We start from the raw sequence: 21,533 nt of genomic DNA on the forward strand, positions 1-21,533 counted from the left end.
TTATCCTTCCAGGTGGACCCTAAATACAATCACGTGCCCTTATGAAAGGGAGGAAGATGGAGATTTCACACACACAGAGAAGGCCAATTGAAGGTAGAGCAGAGAGAGATTTAAAGATGCTGGCTGTGATGGTTAAATTTATGTGTCAACTTGGCTAGGCTGTGGTGTCCAGTTGTTTGGTCAAACACCATTCTAGATGTTCCTGTGAAGGTGGGTTTTTAAAATTTCTTTCTCGCTCTCTTCTTTTCTTTTTCTTTTTTGCTGAGGAAGATTGGCCCTAGGCTAACATCTGTGCCAATATTCCTCTATTTTGTATGTGGGACAAGCGGTGTGTAGGTCCACACCCAGGATCTGAACCTGCGAACCCTGGGCTGCCAAAGTGGAGCACATGAACTTAATCACTACACTACCAGCTGGACCCTGTGAAGGTATTGTTTTTTAATGTCATTAACATTTAAATCAGTAGACTTTGAGTAAGGCAGATTACTCTCCACAATGTGGGTGGGCTTTATCCTATCAGTTGAAGGCCTCAGAGGCAAAGACTGAGGTTTCCTGAAGAAGGAATCTGGCTTCAAGACTGTAACATAGAAACCTTGCCTGAGTTTTCAGCCTGCCTGGTCTGCCCTGCAGATTTCAGACTCAAGATTGCAATATCACCTCTTACCTGAATTTCCAGCCTGCCAACCTGCCCTAGAGATTTCGGATTTGCAACCTCCATAATCATGACACCCAAATTCTTAAAACAAATCAATAGATAGAGATGGATGCTGCTGGTTCTGTTTCTCTGAACCCTGACTAATACAATGACCTTGAAAACTGCAGTGATGTGGACACAAACCAAGGAATGCCAGCAGGCACCAGAAACTGAAAGAGGCAAGCAACAGATTCTACCCCAGAGCCTTGGGAGAAAGCACAGTCCTGCCAACACCTTGATTTTGGCGTTTGGACTTCTGGCTCCAGAACTGTGAGAGAATAAATTCCTGTTGTTTCAATTTACAAGGTTTGTGGTAATTTGCTACAGTGGCCACAGGAAACTAATATACCCAAATTGATAACTGTGTTTCTTACAGGATCTAGGTTCACAATTCTGAAACTACTTTACATGTATCCTACAGTTGAACAATGCAGTAAATAAATTGTACATAACGAAAGCCAGGTTTCTCACTGTCAGAGAAAGAAGTCAGAAAGAAGCAAAAAGAGAATAAATACTAAAATGACCCTCATGTTGCTGGAGTTATAAGTATAAGCTCACGTTTTTTGTTTTGTTTTACATATAGACGATAGATAAGATAGACAGACACATGTATGTACAGATTAGTATACACACACACATTTCCTAGCTCTGTCTACTGAGAGAGCCTACCTCTGTCCACTGAGAAGCAGTAATAGCCCAGCAGCTATTGTGTGCTTAGACTTCCTTCGGGAATAAATCAGAGCCTTGGTTGATTTTGGAATATTCCTCTAGTATTCTTGGAATACCATTCCTAATCATTGAGAGGAAAATTAGTCTAATCACATTAAAATAGCTTTTTTCTTAAACATAATTAGATAGGCAGTATTACTTTTTCTTCTAAATGTAACAGAGGGCTTTGGGACTAGACCCCATTATTTCTGAAATCTTACTGAGTAGAAGTAGAGAGAAATTCCTGCCTTGAAGATAGCAGCATATTTGATTTATCTTTAGGGAAATACGGCTCTTTAAAAAATTATCTTTAGAAGGCTATTTGATTATACAACCTTGTTTTTGTGATCTGTATTACAAACACTGCACATGCACAATACCTATGATATTCAAACACCACCAAATAACTCTGGTTCCTTTCTCCTTTTATCTTATACCCAGATGGTATTCAATCAAATGTAATTCTTTTAGACGAGGTAGACTTTCCCAATATTGACCGTCAGCAGTATCAAACCACAAGACAATTAGTTGTTATCACCTGGAGCTTATCACGGCATACCTGGACCAGAGCAATTGCCTCCTAATTGGTTTATCTAAGTCTAATTTCTCCCACCTCTGACTGTATTGGCAGTTTAATCTTTCTTAGCCATTCCTTTTCTCTTGCAACTCTGGCATTTAAGACACAAGATCCTTACTGGGCTCAGAAATTAAATCAAAACACTTATAGATCCTCTATAAATCAGTCCTACCATATATATTAAATTCAAATGCCTACTATTACTCTCCACTCCAATTAGGCCTATTCTTGAATTTCCTCCACACATACTAAATTTATGATTGCATTTTTCTTTTGCCCATACTGTTCTCCTTACCTAGAAAGCCCTCCTTGCCTCCTTTACCAATTGTTTAATTCAATTAATTCAATAAGTGTTCAATGAAATACTACAAAACACTAGCCACTACAGTTAGGCAATAAAAAATGCAAAGCCAAAAAAGGCATCAGGATTATACTCAAGAATTTTACAATCTAAACAACTTTAAAGTCCTAATTGAAATCCTCCCTCTTCAGTGACTCTTTCCCATGCTTTCCAGTCCATGATGACTTATCTTCTTCTAATTCTTAGAGCACTCAATCTCTTCTCTACCACAAATCAAGTTATAAGCGATAGAATTTGATTAGAAACCATTTTAGTTTTTGCTGTTTCATAAGTTATAAAAAATGTAATTGGTTTATTAACAACTAAATTATAAGCTCCTTGAATATAACACTATGTCTTTTAGCTCTTCTATATGCCCTCAAAATGCCATGTACACTGTAAATATTTTTAAAATACTTTATTTTACCTTTTATTGATATACGATAAATCTAACCATACTGGTATGCTAGGCATGTCTCTATTTAAAGTAAAAATAAACTAAGTAATCACTGGATCTCTTAAGGCTAAAATCAGTTAACTTCTAATAACAAATAAACCAATTACAACATTTTTCTCCTTTCTCATATATAGTCAATGACTTTATTATAGTCATGCATCACTTCAGACAGGTACACGCCCTGAGAAATGTGTTATTAGGCAATTCTGTCACTGTGTGAACACCATAAAGTGTACCTACACAAACCTGGATGCTATAGCCTACTATACCCTTAGGTGATATGGTACTAATCTTATGGGACCACTGTCATATATGTTGTCCATCGTTGACTAAAATGTTATGTTGTGCATGACTGTATACCAAAACTACCAATTAATTCAATCACAGTGTCAATAAAACACTCGATATAAAAACAAAAACTCCAGCTTTTTAACTGAAATTTTCATCTTTTGACTAGTTGTTGAAGGTTTTTTTTAAAAAACACAGTCCAAAGTTTTCTTAAATTCTATCATTAGCTAGTTCATCCTTCTGATTTCTACAAAGTATTTGGGAAGGCTTAATTTAATACAATTGTGATATGTTGTGGACACCCTGAAGAGGACAGACTCTCACCTCAAATTTGTTTTGGACATTGAAACTGATTGACACCATATACCCCTCAAAAAGAATATTAAAAGGTTTATTACTCATATAATAATGTTTTCTGGGGAGAGCAGGATAGCCTTCCCAAGCTGGGCTGAAGATGGCTTGAGAGAGCAGAGAAAGGAGACTGGCTTTGGGTTTTTATGGTGGTGAGGAGTGGAGCCAGGGCAAGAGTTCCTATACATGGTTTGAATGTCCCACTGGTGCCAAAGAAGGGAGCATGTGGGCTTTCTTATCAGCTTGACCAGACATGGGGCAGAACGGGGGAAAAAAGAAAGTAAGGCTTAAAATCTGTCAGAAATCACAAACCAAAATACAGAGTCAGACTCTTTATTACTTGATAACTGACTACAACTAATTTAAAAAGCACAAAATACAAAGATATTGAGCAATATGTTTATATAATTTCATCAAATTTTAAATATCTTCATTTAAGCTATATAATTGATTGACAGGAAAATACTGCATACAAAATAAAAATGTGAATATTTTTGTTGAAGACAGGAAACAAAATTTCAAATGTTCTTCAAAAAAGTTTAAGCAAAAACACATATTTAACAGTTATCATCTTTAATACAACAATCCAATTTTAAGAAATTACAGTAGTCCTTCATGTTTAATTTCCTTCCATCAAAGATATTAGAATAACTAATAAAATTAGAATTTTACCATTTGTTGTATTAGAATAAAATAACACATTTTATTCACTATCAGTAACATAAATCCTTTGAGATTATTATTAAAGTAACACTCTGCATACTGCAAAAATGAAGCACAAGTGAAACACAATAATTTTAAAAGCATTTTTTAGCAGCTAAAGTACAAAGTACACCTCATTAAAGTACATAGTAATTCTGCACAGTTACTGCTAAAAGGTCTTCTCAGGGCCAGAAGGAGTTCTTGTTCTTATCAAAGCACCTAAATTACTACCAGAATTAAACTTACGTTCTGGGAAGAGGCAGGCTTGACATTTACAATAAAGATTAATAGGAAAAGCATCAAATTCTATTAAGATTAATAAAAGTTCTGATTGAATATGGCTTGCAAAATCAAAACCAAAATGAATAATGATAGCTAATGCCACACACAGAAACTAAATTAGATGATATAAGCTTAATTTCTTTCAATATTTAAATAAATATAATCAAATAATGCAACTATGGAAGGCCATTATGCTTTAATCAACAAAAGAAAGTAGCCTTCATATCTTAAGTAACATAAATTCATACCCTAGATAATTACAGAGCAGTAAAATAATTCAAGAAATTAGTAACTAGTTCAAAAAAAAGTAAATTGGGTTGTATTTTGTGAGGAAGATGAAAAACCTTTGACAGAAGAAGGTGTTGAGTTTTGATCTCGTTCAAATGAAAATGGAAAACTAAAATCATCTTTTCCAGCTCCAAATGTATGAGTTGAAGAATCTGATGGAAAAGAAAATGTAAAGCCATCTTCTCCTTCTGGTTTCCCAAATAAGTTTCCTGAGGAAGATAAATATTACAATATCATGCTATTCATGTTACATAATTTACATAACCTACTGATTTACAGTATACTACATACAATAAATAGGGGAACACTGAATCATTTATCTATTAAGAAGATATTTAACTATATTCCTCTTATGTGTAAAGTATTGTCCTTGGTACTATGGAAGGTTAAAAAATTCAAACCTAAACTGTACTTACAAGTAATTTGAACTCAAGTATAAAAAGAACCAGTATACAAGGTAGAAAGAGGGGTAAAACACCTCAACTGAAGAGAACAGCACAGAAGCAAGAAACAGGTGTGCACAGAAGGTATAAGGGCAACAGAAACCAACTGAGCTCGTCAAGAGTACTGAGAAATAATAGAGTTACTAAAAGGGAAGTAATGAAGATGAGCTTGGAAAGATTGATGACTGTCCAACTACAGAATCTAGACTTTATTTGGTAGCTAACAGGAAGCCATTAAAAGTTTTCAAGCAGAGATATGGCAGGATTTGAACTGCTTTATCAGGATTATTCAGGAGAGAATGTGTAGAAAGTCTGGAACAGGAGAGTATCCAGAAGTGGGGATAACAGAAAAGGGATGATGAAAGTTTGGCCTTACCTACAGTCGTAGCAAAGGAAATGGAGAAAGAAATGCTGGATCTGAGAGATACAGCATAAGTCAAACTTATTCAACTATTATTTACTGAGTAACTACAATATACTGTTCATGGCACTGTTCAAGGAACAGTGAAAAGAGTTCTATAGTTTTAAAAGGAATTTTTGAAATCCACTTTACATAAAGAATTACTTAGCTTATGATTCTCAGAATTTCCATTAAGAAAAAATATTATTTTTCATTCATTAAGACTCTAAATATAAAAATATATTTAACATCTTAATTATAATTTTTAATTATTATTAAACAATTAAAAATATACAGTAACCCAAAGACTTACTTGAAACAAATCTTTTAACACATCTATATTTTTTCCATAGAAAGCTAATTCAAGTAGTACATTAAGCAAAAGAATTTACTTTGTGCCATTTTGAAATTTCATATATTTTTAAACATCTCAGTTATGTCACCCTAAATAAAGCTGAGCCAACCAGCAGTAGGGTAGGTGGGTGGGTGGATGAATGGACGGATGGACAGATGGATGGACTGAATGATTACCAGAGACTTAAGTTCTTCTCGCTCTTTCTCACTTTATTTTTCCATTGATTTAAGCACACGTCCATAAGACTTAAACAAAGGAAAATAGCTATAATATAGCTTCTAGATCCAGAGAAAACTAAAATCTTGAATCTCCTTTTGAATAAATGAATTTGATGGGACTTTTTATTTCAGAAGAAAAGAAGGTTCATAACAAGTCTTCATAAAACTCCTATGCTCATTTTAAATAAAATAATAAATTACTGTGCAAGCCAGTAGTCTAGGTGCTGTGGAGAATTCCAACATGAATAAAACAGAGTCCCTTCCCGAAAAGACCCTGTAACTAGAAGAGATTTTATATATATTCATAAATGACAGATGGTAGAATGTAAAAAAGAACAAAAAAGAAGAGATTCAGAAAAGTGAGGAAGCAATCATTTTGGAATGGAAGGTTGAAGGGGGAAATAAAAGATTTATGGAAGAGAACTTGGTCTTGAAAAGATGGTTAGAAAGAGATGGAAGTTGAGAATTTCAGGAAGAAAAAAGCAGGTAAGAAAGTGTAGGCATATTTGGGATCCAATGAGTTCTTCAGTCTGGACAAGCATAGGATATTCTTATAAGAGAAAAGGTTTAAAACGTATATTGGAAGTAGGTTAGAAAAGTAGGAGCATAATTTGATACTCCATGGGGAGGTACTAAAAGAATTTGACCAGGGGAGTGAAATGGCCAACATTATGCAAAAGGAAGATTAATTGGACTGTGATCTATACGTAAGCTGAAAGGATGAAAAGACCACTTATGATGTTACTGTAATAGCCCAAGTGAATGGTAATAAGAGTTTGAAATATAATGGTTTCAACGAAAATAGAAAAGAAAAAGAAATAAATATTTCAGGGAGAACTGATAAAACTTGATGACTAGCTGAATGTGGTCACAGGCACAGAGAGAAGTTATAATTATCATTGATGTTCTGAGTCTTGGCAGCTAGAATAATGGAAATGCCATTAGGTATATCAGAAGGAGAACAAGTTCGTTTTCAGATATTCTGAGTTTTTAATGTCAAAAGATGTCTTAGATATAAAGAGATATCAATTACATCATCAGAAATAAGGTCCCAGAGTTTAGGAGAAGTCAGGGAGGAAAGATATGAATCTGGTCATTACTTGTATTATAATATTTGAATGCACTGAAGTGAATGAGTGTTAAATGAATGAGAGCATCAAAGGAGAGAATGTAAATAGATTTAACATTTTAGATGATGAATATTTAAAGAATGTCTACAATTGATAGATTTGATTTGATCTCACAGCATTAAACAACAGTTGTGACAATTCCAAAATTTTTCTACCCCACTGAATTCCAGATTCATATATATAATTTCTTACTTTACTTTTTTTTAAGAAAATTCACCCTGAGCTAACATCTGTGCCAATCTTCCTCTATTTTGTATGTGGGTCCCTGCCACAGCATGCCCGCTGATGAGTGGTGCAGGTCAACACCTGGGAACTGAACCAGAGCTGCCAAAGCAGAGCACACAGAACTTAACCACTAGGCAACAAGGCCAGCGCCTTACTTTACTCTAATTTGGATATCTAATACAGGCTTTTCAATGATAACACTTCCAAAACTAACCTCCAGCTCCTGTCAATCTCAAAATAATTTCTATAGCCTTCCATATTCCAATAAATGGCAACTCCATTCTTATAGTTATTCATGTCAAAAATCTTGGCATCACCCTTGTTTCTTTGTCTTAATCCTTACATTCAGTCCAAATCCTTAAAACGCTATCTTCAGAAAACTTAGTGATCAACATCTGGCCTCTTCTCGCCACTTCCAATTCCACCATCCTCACCGTCATCAATTCTCACCTGTATTATTTTAATAGCTTCCTGATCAATCTCCCTGATTTCATCCTTGTTTCCACGCAGTCTGTTCTCCATATAGCAGCCAAGTAATTCTTTTAAAATCTGTGAGATCACTTCAGTCCTTTGCTCAAAACTCCAATGGCTTCCCATCTCACTCAGAAAAAACCCCAAAGTCCTTAATGGTCTAAGGGCCCCCTATGGTTTGCTTCCCCTCCAACCTTTCTGATTTAATCTCCTACCAGTTTCTCCTCCCTTATTTGATCCCAATCATACCAATTTACCAACTGTTCAATGAAACATGCTGAGCACACTCCCATCTCAAGGCCTTTGCACTCTCTGCCCAGAACACTTATCCCAGTAGTTTGGACCCACACCTTCTCAGGTCTCTGCTCAAATGTTGCCTTTTACCTTCCCTGACTTCCTTATAACGCAGCAACCACCCTCCCAACCCAAGTACTCCCTATTTCCCTTACTCTGCTTTAGTTTTCTTCATAATACTTACCACCAGTGAATAAAGAGTTAACATCAAGCCTGCGCTGATCCAGGCCCACCTGGAACAATGACTTTGAGGGCTGACTTCTCATCACACTGCTTTCTTAGAAAATACAGAATTTAGGTAAATGTAGAATATGTCTGCCTAATCTACTGTGTGGGACTGCACCTGAATTAGAGGAGCTACAAGTTAGTACACAGGCCTTGGGCCTCATGATTAGAATGATATAAAACACTGGTGGAAACTGACGTTGCAGCTTTTGCGTGTCAAGGTAACCCACATGCACAATGACTTTTGTGCCTATCAGTCTTACATGTCCCACATAGGTGAGGTGGCAAAAGAAAGCTTATTATTTGGGTAGCTAGTGGGCCTCTCAATGAGACAAAGATAACATGCCGTTATCTCCTATCTTGCATCTTTCTATAAAGCTAAGTAAGCCTAATATTAGATTAAAAATTCAAACCCTATCAACTGTTGTTTAGTGCACTAATATATTATATAATCATTTGTCTATTTTCAGTCTCTCCCACTAGAACACAAACTTTATTAAGAACTTTGCATTCTTGTTCACTATTCTATAGCCAGAGCCAAAAGCAGTAACTGATATAAAATATACTATATATACACACATATATATTTATACATTGAATGAATTAATTCACCAAGGGATAAAAGAAGAAAGAAGATTCAATAAAAAATAAGCACAAGAGAGAGAGGAGGAAACCCAAAAACTCCAGAAAGAAGACGGGAATAGTCAACTATATCAAATGCTGCAAAAAGACTGAATATGCTAAGTACAAAATACCCATAACATTTGATAATTGGGAGGTCATTAGTAATATTAGAGAAAGCAAGTTTCAGTTAAACAGTGAGAAAAGAAGCTAATTGCTAAAAAAATAGTAACAATCAATGAGTAGTGCAGAAGTAACAATAATTTTTAAAGAATAAACTGAATGCCTAAGGAAATCAATTAGTGAGAAACTAAATACAAAGGGGCATGTTTTTATATGCAGGAAACTTCAAATCACTTACCAATTTCTTGTTGTGATGAGAGAGGATTTAAATTTCCTGCAGAATGTTCATTAAACTGAAAAATAATTTCCATTAAATATTACTCATGAAATCAGTAGACTCAATATATATCATTTATATTTGAATCTAAAGTTTAGTTCTAATAAGCATAATTAGAGCAGACAAAATGGCAACACTCTACATAGTACACTATTGTATTTAAAAAGAGATCTATCTTCAAAACCTATCATTTACTTATATTAAAATAAGGCTTACTGATTTGATTCTGTTAACAGGTAAGATTAATAGGCAATATATATTGTATTAAGGATGGTTCCTACTTTGGAATATTAATACAATTAAAATTCTAATAACCTTTGCTTTATTCTGAAGCTCTTTTACAAGTCAGGTCCTTGGTACTGTTTTCTTGACTATAAGAGTAATAGGAAGTACGATAGCCTCATGTCAGTTCAGACCAAGTTTTGCTACCAAAAGAGTCTGTGTTCTCTGTAAACAGGCTTTAAGAAAAATAGGATCATGACAACATAGTTTTCTGTCTTCTTTTTTGTCTCTTAATATTGCATTATGAACATTTTTCTCTCACTACTCTAAAATCTAATTCTTTTTATAGCACTATAACAGTCCTCCATATGAACATACCATGGAGTTTCAATCATTCTTTTATTTTGGATATTTACGTTGTTTCCTTTTTTTTTTGAGGAACATTAGCCCTGAGCTAACATCTGCTGCCAATCCTCCTCTTTTTGCTGAGGAAGACTGGCCCTGAGCTAACAATCTTCCTCTTTTTCATATGTGGGTTGCCGCCACATCGTGGCTGCCAATGAGTGGTGTAAGTCCATGCCTGGGAACCAAATCCAGGCTGCCAAAGTGGAGCATGCTGAACTTAATCACTAGGCCACAGGGCCAGCCCTCTCCCCATTATTTTTTTTGTTTTCAACTTCAGGTGCCCTAAATTGACATCTATTCATAAAAAAAGAATCTCACTATAGGGATGAGTTAAATTGCAGTTAAAGGCACTTAAAAAATTTATTTGGCTTCATAGTTCACATGTCTAACTTCTAAACAAACTTCTACATATTCTCAGTGTGAAAAATGCTCCAGGTTATTAGTTGGTCTTTTCATCTGCATGTGTGTACATAGCAGCATTATCATTGGTTAGTTTCAAAAGCCCTAAAGAATTTCCTTCTACTAGTGATTTCCCCTGTTCAGTGATAGAAATCATGATGAAGTGCTTATTTCTGTATTTAGCAATTGAAACTGAAAATTAAGACATGCTGTATTTGATCAGTAGAGACAACATAGTGTAGTGATTAAGACGGGGCTCTGAAGCCAGACTACTTGGGTGCGTACTAGATGTGGAATTTGGGGTATGTAACTCTGTTTCTTATGGTAAAATGGAAAAATAATTTTTACCCTAGGGTTTGTGAATATTAGATGAGTGTATGTAGAGCACTTAGAAAAGTTCTAACCACTTAACACTGTAATAAGTAGAAATGTGATGTAATATCATAGGTATTATATTGTTATTGCTTATTGAAGTTAGTCACATTTAGTCAATGTTATGTGAACTGGAATATTTTATTCCTGCATCCCACAGCTTGTGTTAAATTTTTGAAATTAGAAATTTGTTGACGGATAGTGTAGTGCCATATACATTTCATAGTGTTTCATGTCTTCAGCTTTTGTCAATTTTTGTTTAAATGTTTATTTCAAAGACAGATAATTCTTGGAAGGTGTATCCTGGGCATGAAAAAATAGACTAAGGTTACTTAATTCTTATTTACAATAGTAATATAAATGCAGAATACGTATATGTAATCTTAACAGGAAATGTACATTTGGATAAAGAAAATTACAAAAATTACTTTAAAAAATTATTGCATAGAAAGAAAGGTATATGAAGGAACTGTATAGGAAGAAAATATTGTAAATATGTATTTCTTTTCTAAATAACTTATAAATGTAATCCAATTCAAATCTAGTTGGAATCCTGACAACACTGTTTATCTTTAATTTTTCGTTTTGTTTTTGTAGTGGTGGGGTTGGGGAAGGAGACTGGCAAATAATTACTAAGTTTCTTGATCAAGAATAATCGACAAATGTTCAACAATAATATTGGTAATAAATTAAAATGGAATTCTAAAAAATACTTAACCCAGAAGAAGGCAGAAAAGAAGAAACAGTAACAAAACACAAAGGGAACAAACAGAAAACAAATAGTAAACCATTATTAAAATATGAACTTTTAAGAGTTACATCAATCATGAATGGGCTAAACACTCCATTAAAAGGCAGTAATTGTAAGAATGGATAAAAAGCCTGACTCAACTACAAGAGACACATTTTAAATATAAAGACAAAGACAGGTTGAAAGTAAATGGATAAAACATATGTCATGAAAACTGAAAGCATAAGAAGGTCACAGTGGCTATATTGGTATTGCTATAGGTAGTCTTCAAGACAAAGAATGTTGCTAGGGATAAAGAGGGACACTGCATAAGGATAAAAGGGTCAATTCATAAGGAAGATCTAACAATGACAAATGTGTATGCACCTAATAATAGCTTCAATATACAGAAACAAAAATTGACAGAATTAAAGGGAGAAATAGACAAAAACACAAGCATAGTTGGAATTTTTAATACCCCTCTCTCAGCAGCTGATAGAATTAGACAACACAATCAATAAAGATCTTTTATAAGATCTTTACCACCACCAACTGTCTTCACCTGATTGACATTTATAGTACACCATATCCAGCAACTGCAGCATATATATTCTTTTCAACTGCTGATGGTACATTCACCAAGAACGACCATGTTCTGGGTCATAAAAGGAGACTTACTAAATTTAAAAGGATTAAAATAATACAGAGTATGTTCTCTGAGCACAATAGATTTAAATTAGAGATTAATAACAAGATATTAGGAAAATCCTAAATATTTAGGCCATACAAGATCAAAGGAGAAATCATGAAGAGAAATTAGAAAAGATTTTGAAATGAATGATTATGAAAATTCAGCATATCAAAAATTATGGGATGCTGTCAAAACCAGAACAAAATGACAGCTTTAAGTAATTTAATTAGTAATTTAAATAATAGAAAAGAAGAAAGGCCTAAAATCAGTGACCTAAGGTTCCACCTTGAAAAACAAGAAAAAGAAGAACAAAGTAAACAAAGTAAGTAGAGTGAAACAATAAGAGAAATCAATGAACAGAAAACAAAGAAGAGAGAAAATTAACAAAGCCAAAGTTTGTTCTTTGAAAAAAATTGACAAGATTTATAAATTTCTCATAGACTGACAAAGAAAAAGATAAGTCAATTTACCTATATTAGGAATGAAAGATACCTATATTGGTATCATTATGGATCCTACAGACATTAATAATATGAGAATATTATGAAATAGAAACTGGCGAGGGGGGACTTCACTTTCTAATTATTAAAACATCCTGTAAACCTAGAGCAATCAAAGTAGGGTGATACTGATACACGAATTGATAGACTAACCAGTGGTATGAGCTAGCAGGTCTTGAAACAAAAGAATTTGGAATGTGATAAAAATGGGACCACAAATTAATAGGGATAAATTAGGCACTCAACACTGTACACAAGTAGATGTATTAAATTAAAAATGTTAACCATAAGATATTTCAAAGGAAATACAGGTGAATATTTACTGGTTCTTAAGAGGAGGATTCTCTGAGCATAAAAACAGTGGAAGAAGAGCCAAAAGAAAAAAAAAGAGTTTGGAGTTTGGGTTTGGTTACATACAAAATTTAAACTTCTAAATGTTAAAAAAATTTTAACAGCAAAATGATAGTAATATAAAATATTTGCGGTAATGACAAAGAATTAATATCTTTAATATATAAAGAGCTTATATGTACCAATAAGAAAAACTACTGCCTCAGTAGAGGTATGGAAAAGTCCATTTGGTGAATAGATAATTCACTGAAAAAGAAATTCAACTGACTTACAAAATCTCTGGGAAAAACAGCTTTCCTTATTAATTGTCAAAGAAATGTAAATCTGTGCATAACAGTATTTATTCAAGTATGATTGATTATTATAAAAAGAAATGGAGGGGCAGGCCTGGTTGCACAGCAGTTAAGTGAGCACATTAACTTCAGCGGCCCGGAGTTCACCAGTTTGGATCCCGGGTGCGGGCATGGCACTGCTTGGCAAGCCATGCTGTTGTAGGTATCCCACATACGAAAAAGAGGAAGATTGGCACAGATGTTAGCTCAGGGTGAATCTTCCTCAGCAAAAAAATAAATAAAAACAAAAAAGATAATGGGTATCTTTTAAAAAAATTGCCTGTTTTTCAGCATGGTACTGGTACAAAAACAGGTGCACAGATCAATGGAACAAAATTGAAAGCCCAGAAATAAAACCACACATCTATGGACAGCTTATCTTTGACAAAGGAGCTGAGGGCATACAATAGAGAAAAGAAAGTCTTTTCAACAAATGGTGCTGGGAAAACTGGAAAGCCACATGTAAAAGAATGAAAATTGACCATTCTTTTTCACCATTCACCAAAATAAACTCAAAATGGATTAAAGACCTAAAGGTGAGACCTGAAACCATAAGGCTTCTGGAAGAAAATGTAGGCAGTACACTCTTTGACATCAGTATTAAAAGGATCTTTTCGGACACCATGCCTTCTCAGAGAAGGGAAACAATAGAAAGAATAAACAAATGGGACTTCATCAGATTAAAGAGCTTTTTCAAGGCAAATGAAAACAGGATTGAAACAAAAAAACAACCCACTAACTGGGAAAAAATATTTGCAAGTCATATATCTGACAAAGGCTTAATATCCTTAATATATAAAGAACTCTCGCAACTCAATCACAAAACATCAAACAACCCAAACAAAAAATGGGCTGGAGACATGAACAGACATTTCTCCAAAGAAGATATAGGGATGGCCAATAGGCACATGAAAAGATGCTCATCATCGCTGATCATCAGGGAAATGCAAATCAAAACTACACTAAGATATCACCTTACACCCGTTAGAATGACAAAAATATCTAAAACTAATAGCAACAAATGTTGGAGAGGTTGCGGAGAAAAAGGAACCCTCATACACTGCTGGTGGGAATGCAAACTGGTGCAGCCACTATGGAAAACAGTATGGAGATTCCTCAAAAAACTAAAAATAGAGCTACCATACGATCCAGCCATCCCACTACTGGGTATTTATCCAAAGAGCCTGAAGTCAGCAATCCCAAAAGTCCTGTGCACCCCAATGTTTATTGCAGCACTGTTTACAATAGCCAAGATGTGGAAGCAACCTAAGTGCCCATCAACAGACGAATGGATAAAGAAGATGTGGTACATATATACAATGGAATACTACTCAGCTGCAAAACAGAACAAAATCATTCCATTTGCAATAACATGGATGGACCTTGAGAGAATTATGTTAAGTCAAATAAGCCAGCAAGAGAAAGATAATCTGTGTATGACTCCACTCATATGAGGAATTTAAAACTATGGACCAAGAACAGTTTAGTGGATACCAGGGGAAAGGTGGGGTGGGGGGTGGGCACAAAGGGTGAAGTGGTGCACCTACAACATGACTGACAAACATTAATGTACAAGTGAAATTTCACAAGATTGTAACCTATCAATAACTCAATAAAAAAAAAATTGCCTGTTTTTTACTCTCCCCCAAGACAGTTTGGTACAAAAGAATTAAAATTACTTGAGGTTCCAGTATACAATTTTTTAGAAATAAAACTTTAGCTTCTCATATTACCTGGTCTGATGAGATTTCTGAATCAAATATAGAAGAATCAAATAAATTCAATCCAGGTGATCTAGAAGTATAACTCATAATAAAAGAAAATCCAGGGGATTCCTTTTGTGTTTGACCTTCAGGTATTGTATTTCTATTTCTGTTATAGAGAAATAAGAAATCATCAAGATGTTAAAAATCTATTATTAAATACTACAGACTCGTAAGCACCATAAGCAATGTCATAGAGGTAAGAATTAGGAGAGTAGGGATAAGGAGGATGTAATTACTGAAGTGACAAACCTATGAAGAAAACGATGGTTTTGGGTGGAGAATAACGTTAAGTAAAGTAGAACAATCAATTATAGAATAATAATAATGAATTCCTATTGAGAATAAACTGTCAAGCTCTAGTCCAGGTATTTCCATTGGCATTGACTTACTTATTGATCATAATAACCCTATGAAATAGGTTCTATGATTATCACCTGTTTTACAGAAGAGGATTTTGAAGCACAGAAAGGTTAAATGATTTACTCAAAAGAATTTAAGTGCCAGCATTGGGATTTGAATGCAGCAATCCAGATTCAAAATGTAAGCTGTTAACCCTGACGCTATACTTTTCACAAGATCGTGAAAGCCAGTCACAAGATTTTAGTCTTGATAAGAAGCCAGCCATTACAGATTGTTGCAAAAGAGAGTGAAACTATAAGATGATGTGGGAAAAGTAATTAGACAAGACAGTACAGAACACAGTAGTCAAAAGCATGGATTCTGGAGGCAGAACTGCCTGGGTTTGAATCTCAACTCCATCACTGACGAGTTTTATCACCTGTGATTCTCTTTACTCATCTATAAAATAAGAATAATAATGTACTTGCATCTCATAAAGTTGTGAATATTTAATAAGCAATATTTATAAAATGCTTAGACATAGTGTTACATAAGCATTTGTTAAATATAACGGAAGTCTGAAGATACTTCCATAACTACCTCCATGACCATTAATAAGTCATTTAACTTTACAAATCAGTTTTCTCATCCATAAAGAGAGATTTTAGCATATGACTGCCACATCCTTTTACCGTTCTCAGATTTGATGGTGAGTTCCACTTTGCACATGCTGTGTTTGAGTCAAAAGCATGACATTCATATATATAAAACTCTTACTACTAATTTAAAATGCAGAAGTAGAAGACAGGCGAGAGATCCCTGATAAAGTAAAATCTATTTGATATATGTTTTAGAGGAATCTCAAGGTTTCAGCATTAAGGAACGGATTTAACTAAACAAAAAGGTTAAATAAATGTGGCACTATTTTCTTGGCTGCAAACTACCAACCTGTGGCTTCCAAAGTTAAATTATCATGTTAGAGATATTTATGCCTACTGAGGTTACTTAACAGATGACAATTCTTGCTTTAGACACTACAACATCAGGAAAAGTAACTGCTGAAACATTATTTGATGATGCCCACAATCTACCATAGGTGATAGTAGCTTTTTGGCTTGACATTTTAAATTTTTTCATACTTTTTTTTTATCCTTTTGAAAATCATAAATCTGTACATCATCGCACTGGATAAGCACTCAGAATCTATGTCATCTTCAGCTAAATGCTGCAGGAAAAATGGGAAAGAGGGTATATGAAACAAGATGGCAGAATATTAATAATTGTTCAAAGAGGGTGATAGGCACATGGAGGTTCATTGTACTAGTCTCTCCCTCCTCTGTATATTTGAAATTTTCCATAGTAAAAACTTTTTAAAGTTACCAGTTTTAAGCATTTTACTATTCCTATTGATTATTTATACTATATAACTCAATATGCAGATTCTTTAATTATAATTATTAATTAAAGTCTTACATTTCAAATGTGGGAGTTTTGGGGAACACTAATTTCTCCAAGGATTCAGGTGTTTTCACAGCTTCAGGAGTTCTTAAAAATAAAGGAATTTCAGGAGTTCGTGGAAAATTCTCAGCCCTTTCTTCTACTTCATCACTATTATCTTCTATTGGCTTTCCAAAATGTTCTGCATACAGAACCTGCAAATTCAAAGTAACAGAAGACTATATAAATGAGTGCTAGTGCATTAATAAACTCACATACGTAAAAATGTATGAGGTGGAAAACACCATTTTAACTAATGATGTTATCATTTCATAGACAAACTAGGCAAAATAAGAATAATTGATGAAAGGGATACCAAAACATATCTGCCAAAAAAGGGGAAAAGTAATTAATTTTTAATTATCTAATTTTTCTTTTCTTCCCAGATCCACCTCCCCTATCCATACCTGAAAAAGAAAATGATAACCAGAACATACTAAAATTGATGGAAAATGGTCAGAAATTATTTTTCTTTTAAAATTTCCACATCATGCTCTGGGTCAAGAATTGTATATGATATCTCTTGAAAGAGAAAAGTAATTTATTTCTAAGCAATGTTGCTCTCACTGGTTATGTTCTTTGCCTTTTTTTTTTTTTTGCCCTTATAAATTCATTATACTACTTTCTCTGCAAAGATTGAAAATCTGAATACTAATTTTTCTTTATATCATTTTGTAGGCTAGGAATGTGATTTCTCAAATATGTTTGTTATACCAAATCCCACTACAGAAACAATTTGGGTCCCTCTACCAAAATAATTAAAATGTGCTTTTTACCGGAATTTTTTTACAGCAGAATACGACTATGTTGTTTCTCTTGTTTTAACCCTTAGTAGCTATGGTAAATTCAACATGCATTGTCTATATCTATCATCATTAAAGCTTTCCACTATTAAAAAATATTTCAGAGATATTTTTGTGGCAAACACTGATCTTGAATTTGCTTGGCAAATCACTCAATCTTACCAAACAAAATTGTTTTCTTCAGTGATGATTTAGTTTTGGTGTCAATATATATAGTCAATTATTAAAGACAATTCTTTTTGTATATTTTCATGTAAACTTTTTGTGGCTTCATTTTTTAATCTAAAACTTCTCTAAGGGATAGAATCTGTAACACCATAGCAACCCAACTACCAAACTAATAACATCTAGAACTCAGATAAATAATCTTCATTATACTAAATCTGAAATTAAAATGAAAACATAATATTTTAAATTGGAATATTTTGCTTAGAAATTAGAAAGCAAACATTGACTTACTTGTGAAGCACATTTTGATTCTCTTAATTGTCTTACTGTCCCTTTATCTCCACACTCAGCATCTGTTTGTTATGTGAAAACAAAAAATTGTTTTTCTTTTTGCAATTTCATTGTAAATAAAACATATCAGGTGAACCACATGAAACTGCTAATATTTAAAATTTTTTGACCTAACAAAATGGCAATTTCATATAGGTCAATCCAATACATAACAATAAGAGAATAAAACCTATATGAAAAGTTTAACAAACAAAATTGTAAAGAGAACACCCATGTAACCACCACTCAGGTAAAGAAACAGAACACTATGAGTACTCCAAAAGCCTCATATTCCCCATATCCATGTCCTCAGAGGTAACCACTATCCTGACTTCTGTGATAAGCATTTCCTTGATTGCTTTATATAGTTTTATCACCTACGCAATACAGTTTATTTTTCCTGTTTTAAAATGTTATATGATGAAATAATAATATATATGTGCAGGATCTTGCTTTTTTTGTTTAGTAGATGCTTGTGGGATTTATCTGTATTATTGCATATAGACAGTTTGCTTACTCTTACTGATGTAAGGCAGTTGACTGCACAAACACATATCTATCCACTCTACTACAAATGAGCATTCCGGGTGTTTTTGCTTTGAGGGTATTACAAACAATGACGTTATGAACATTTTTTTACATATATACTTGTCTGTACATATTTGTATTTCTCTAGATATATAGATAGGAGTGAAATTATGAGGTATAGGGTATGTGTATCTTTCATTTTACCAGATGTTAAACTATTTTCCAAGGTTTAGTTTCCAAACTATTTACCAATTTTTGTTGTGGGAACTAGCCATCCTGAGCTACCCTAGGAAATCATTCAATTTCCCCAGACAAAATTACTAGCTCCAATTGTAATTTAGGTATAATCTCATCTGTCATTTATAAACGAAAGTTCCTACCAACAGTTATGAGAGTTTCTATAGTCCTCCATTCTCATCAACACTTAGTAGTGTCAGACTTTCTGAATTTTGCTAATCTGGTGGATGTGTAATGATATCTCATTATGATTTTATTTTTCAGTTTCCTGATCACGCTGAGCACCTTTTCATATGTTTACTTGCTACAAAAGTTTCTGTATTTGAAGTGCCTATTCATGTATTTTGTGCATATTTCTAATTGGGTTGTCTGTCTTCTTCTTGGTTTGTAGAAATTTTCTATAAATTTTAGGAAACTAGTCCTTTAACAGTTTTATGTACTGAAAATACATCCTTTTGCCTTCCATTATTTTTATAGTGTCTCTTGATGAATAGAAATTCTTAATTTTAATACAGCCAATTTTATCAATCTTTCTTTGATGATTGGGTTTTTTAAATTCTTATTTAAGAAATCCTTTCCTATCTTGAATAATGTTTTCCTATGTGATCATCTGAAAGCTTTATAGTTTTGACTCTTGCATTTAAGTCACAGCTATTATTTTCACTGCACATTAACTTCTTCAAAAGATAGTCTTGGAGATTGTTGAAAAGAGTGTTTTTTTTCTTCTAAGATAATTATATGCTTTCTCGGATATGAAGCCTCACCATATATGCTCAATGGCAGCTAGGACTATGCCAGATATATGTATTTCCCCACATAGCTGTATCAGGGGTGTACTGTTCCTAGAAATCAGCCATTTCTCCCTTGCTTAACACTCTGTCAGCTTGGCATCTATAGAGGATTATAAACAGGTGGAACAGATCACTTGTGCAAATAAAATTCTTTCTTCCAGAAGAAATCAGGAAGAAAATCCATCTGTGTGGAATAAGCACATTGTCTTGGCTGAATCCTATACTGAGAGTGGCAGAAACAGACTCACAGTATATTATATGACCATTCTGAATATGCATATTTTTACAGAATTTTTATACTGCAAGAATGAGCCATTTTTAGAACTTCAAAATAAAAGTCAGTAATCCACATGCTACAGACAAGAAGTGAAGACTTTTATGTAGCCTAATGAGTGAAATAATTGTTATTCATTACTGGGTTACCAAAATATGTACATAACGTGTGTATATTATATATTTTATATATACATATACATACATGTACACATATACATACATATATACATAGAGAGAGAATGAATATTTTCAAGGGTGTGTCAAAGTTCCAACAAACTCATACACATATATATCCTGTGATCTTTCTATGATTTTATTCAACAAAAATAATCAAAGATAGTAAGAGAATCATGTAAAAGAATATAGTAGCATTATTTATAATAGCAAAGAACCCTGAAAACAACAAATATTCAATGTGAGAGAATGGCTAAATAAATTATAACAAATTCATACAATGGCATATTATACAGTCATTACAAATAAAATCTATTAAATGGCATGGAAAAATACCCTCAACGGTGTATCAAGTGGGAAGAAAAGGATACAAAATGATATACATAGTATGCTTAAAATTTTGGGGAAAAAATAAAAGAACAAAACATACTTATGCATAGAAAAAAAAGACAAGAATATACACCAGTACATATGATGTCGGTTACATCTGGGTGGTGGTATTTTTGTTTCTTTTCTATTTTTCTCTGTTTTCCAAATTTTCTACAATGAAATGTACTTGTTTTATGTTTAGGGGAAAATGTATTTAAAAACTAGGCATGCACTGTCAGTTTACTAGAGATGCAAACAATCCAAATAACTTATTTGAATAGCATAAAAGCCTGATACCATTTGTTACTCTCACTTCTTAGGAAAATTATAAACAGCAAATACCTGTATCTCCTTTTTCAAACCATTGATTGCAATTTGATTGTTTCTGTGGGGTTAACAATCTAAAATATAATGAAAAATTTTTTAATATAATATTCTGAATTAAATTATTTCAGAAATTAAAGCATTTTCTTATTTTTTAAGTTACCTGAACTGCATAAAATTTTGTGAACTTTTAATAGCTGCAACATGTGAACATTTTGAATGGTTATTCACAGTAGAGTCATTAAATACCTGAACAAAAGAAATTAAGCATTAGAATTGGCTACACAAAACAATAAAAAGTTTTTGCTTGCCAAGGCTACTCAGGGCTCTCCAAGAGCATCGTCATCCTCGTCATCATCATCATCAATATCAACAACAAATACAAACATGAACTGAAACTACTACACACAAAACACTAAGTCAAATACTGGGAAACAAAAAACATTTAAGACTCTCAAGG

General features: G+C 33.5%; 1 protein-coding gene across 6 annotated transcripts in view; it reads right to left on the bottom strand.

Annotated features, from left to right (window-relative positions):
• Nucleotides 1–3,734: 3,734 nt before the first annotated feature.
• C24H14orf39 (chromosome 24 C14orf39 homolog) overlaps nucleotides 3,735–21,533 on the bottom strand; it is a 44,837-nt gene continuing 27,038 nt past the window's right edge. For all 6 annotated transcript variants that reach the window (XM_070249186.1, XM_070249185.1, XM_070249188.1 and 3 more), the window contains exons 12-18: nucleotides 21,237–21,322; nucleotides 21,092–21,150; nucleotides 18,336–18,397; nucleotides 17,050–17,228; nucleotides 15,205–15,343; nucleotides 9,431–9,485; nucleotides 3,735–4,896 (exon numbers count right to left, since the gene is read on the bottom strand). In XM_070249186.1, coding sequence (XP_070105287.1) covers nucleotides 4,697–4,896; nucleotides 9,431–9,485; nucleotides 15,205–15,343; nucleotides 17,050–17,228; nucleotides 18,336–18,397; nucleotides 21,092–21,150; nucleotides 21,237–21,322 — 780 coding nt within the window. In that variant the 3' untranslated portion in view covers nucleotides 3,735–4,696. The remainder of the gene's footprint in view (nucleotides 4,897–9,430; nucleotides 9,486–15,204; nucleotides 15,344–17,049; nucleotides 17,229–18,335; nucleotides 18,398–21,091; nucleotides 21,151–21,236; nucleotides 21,323–21,533) is intronic.

The sequence above is a fragment of the Equus caballus genome, chromosome 24 (assembly GCF_041296265.1).
Source record: "Equus caballus isolate H_3958 breed thoroughbred chromosome 24, TB-T2T, whole genome shotgun sequence".
NCBI classification, from domain to species: Eukaryota; Metazoa; Chordata; class Mammalia; order Perissodactyla; family Equidae; genus Equus; species Equus caballus.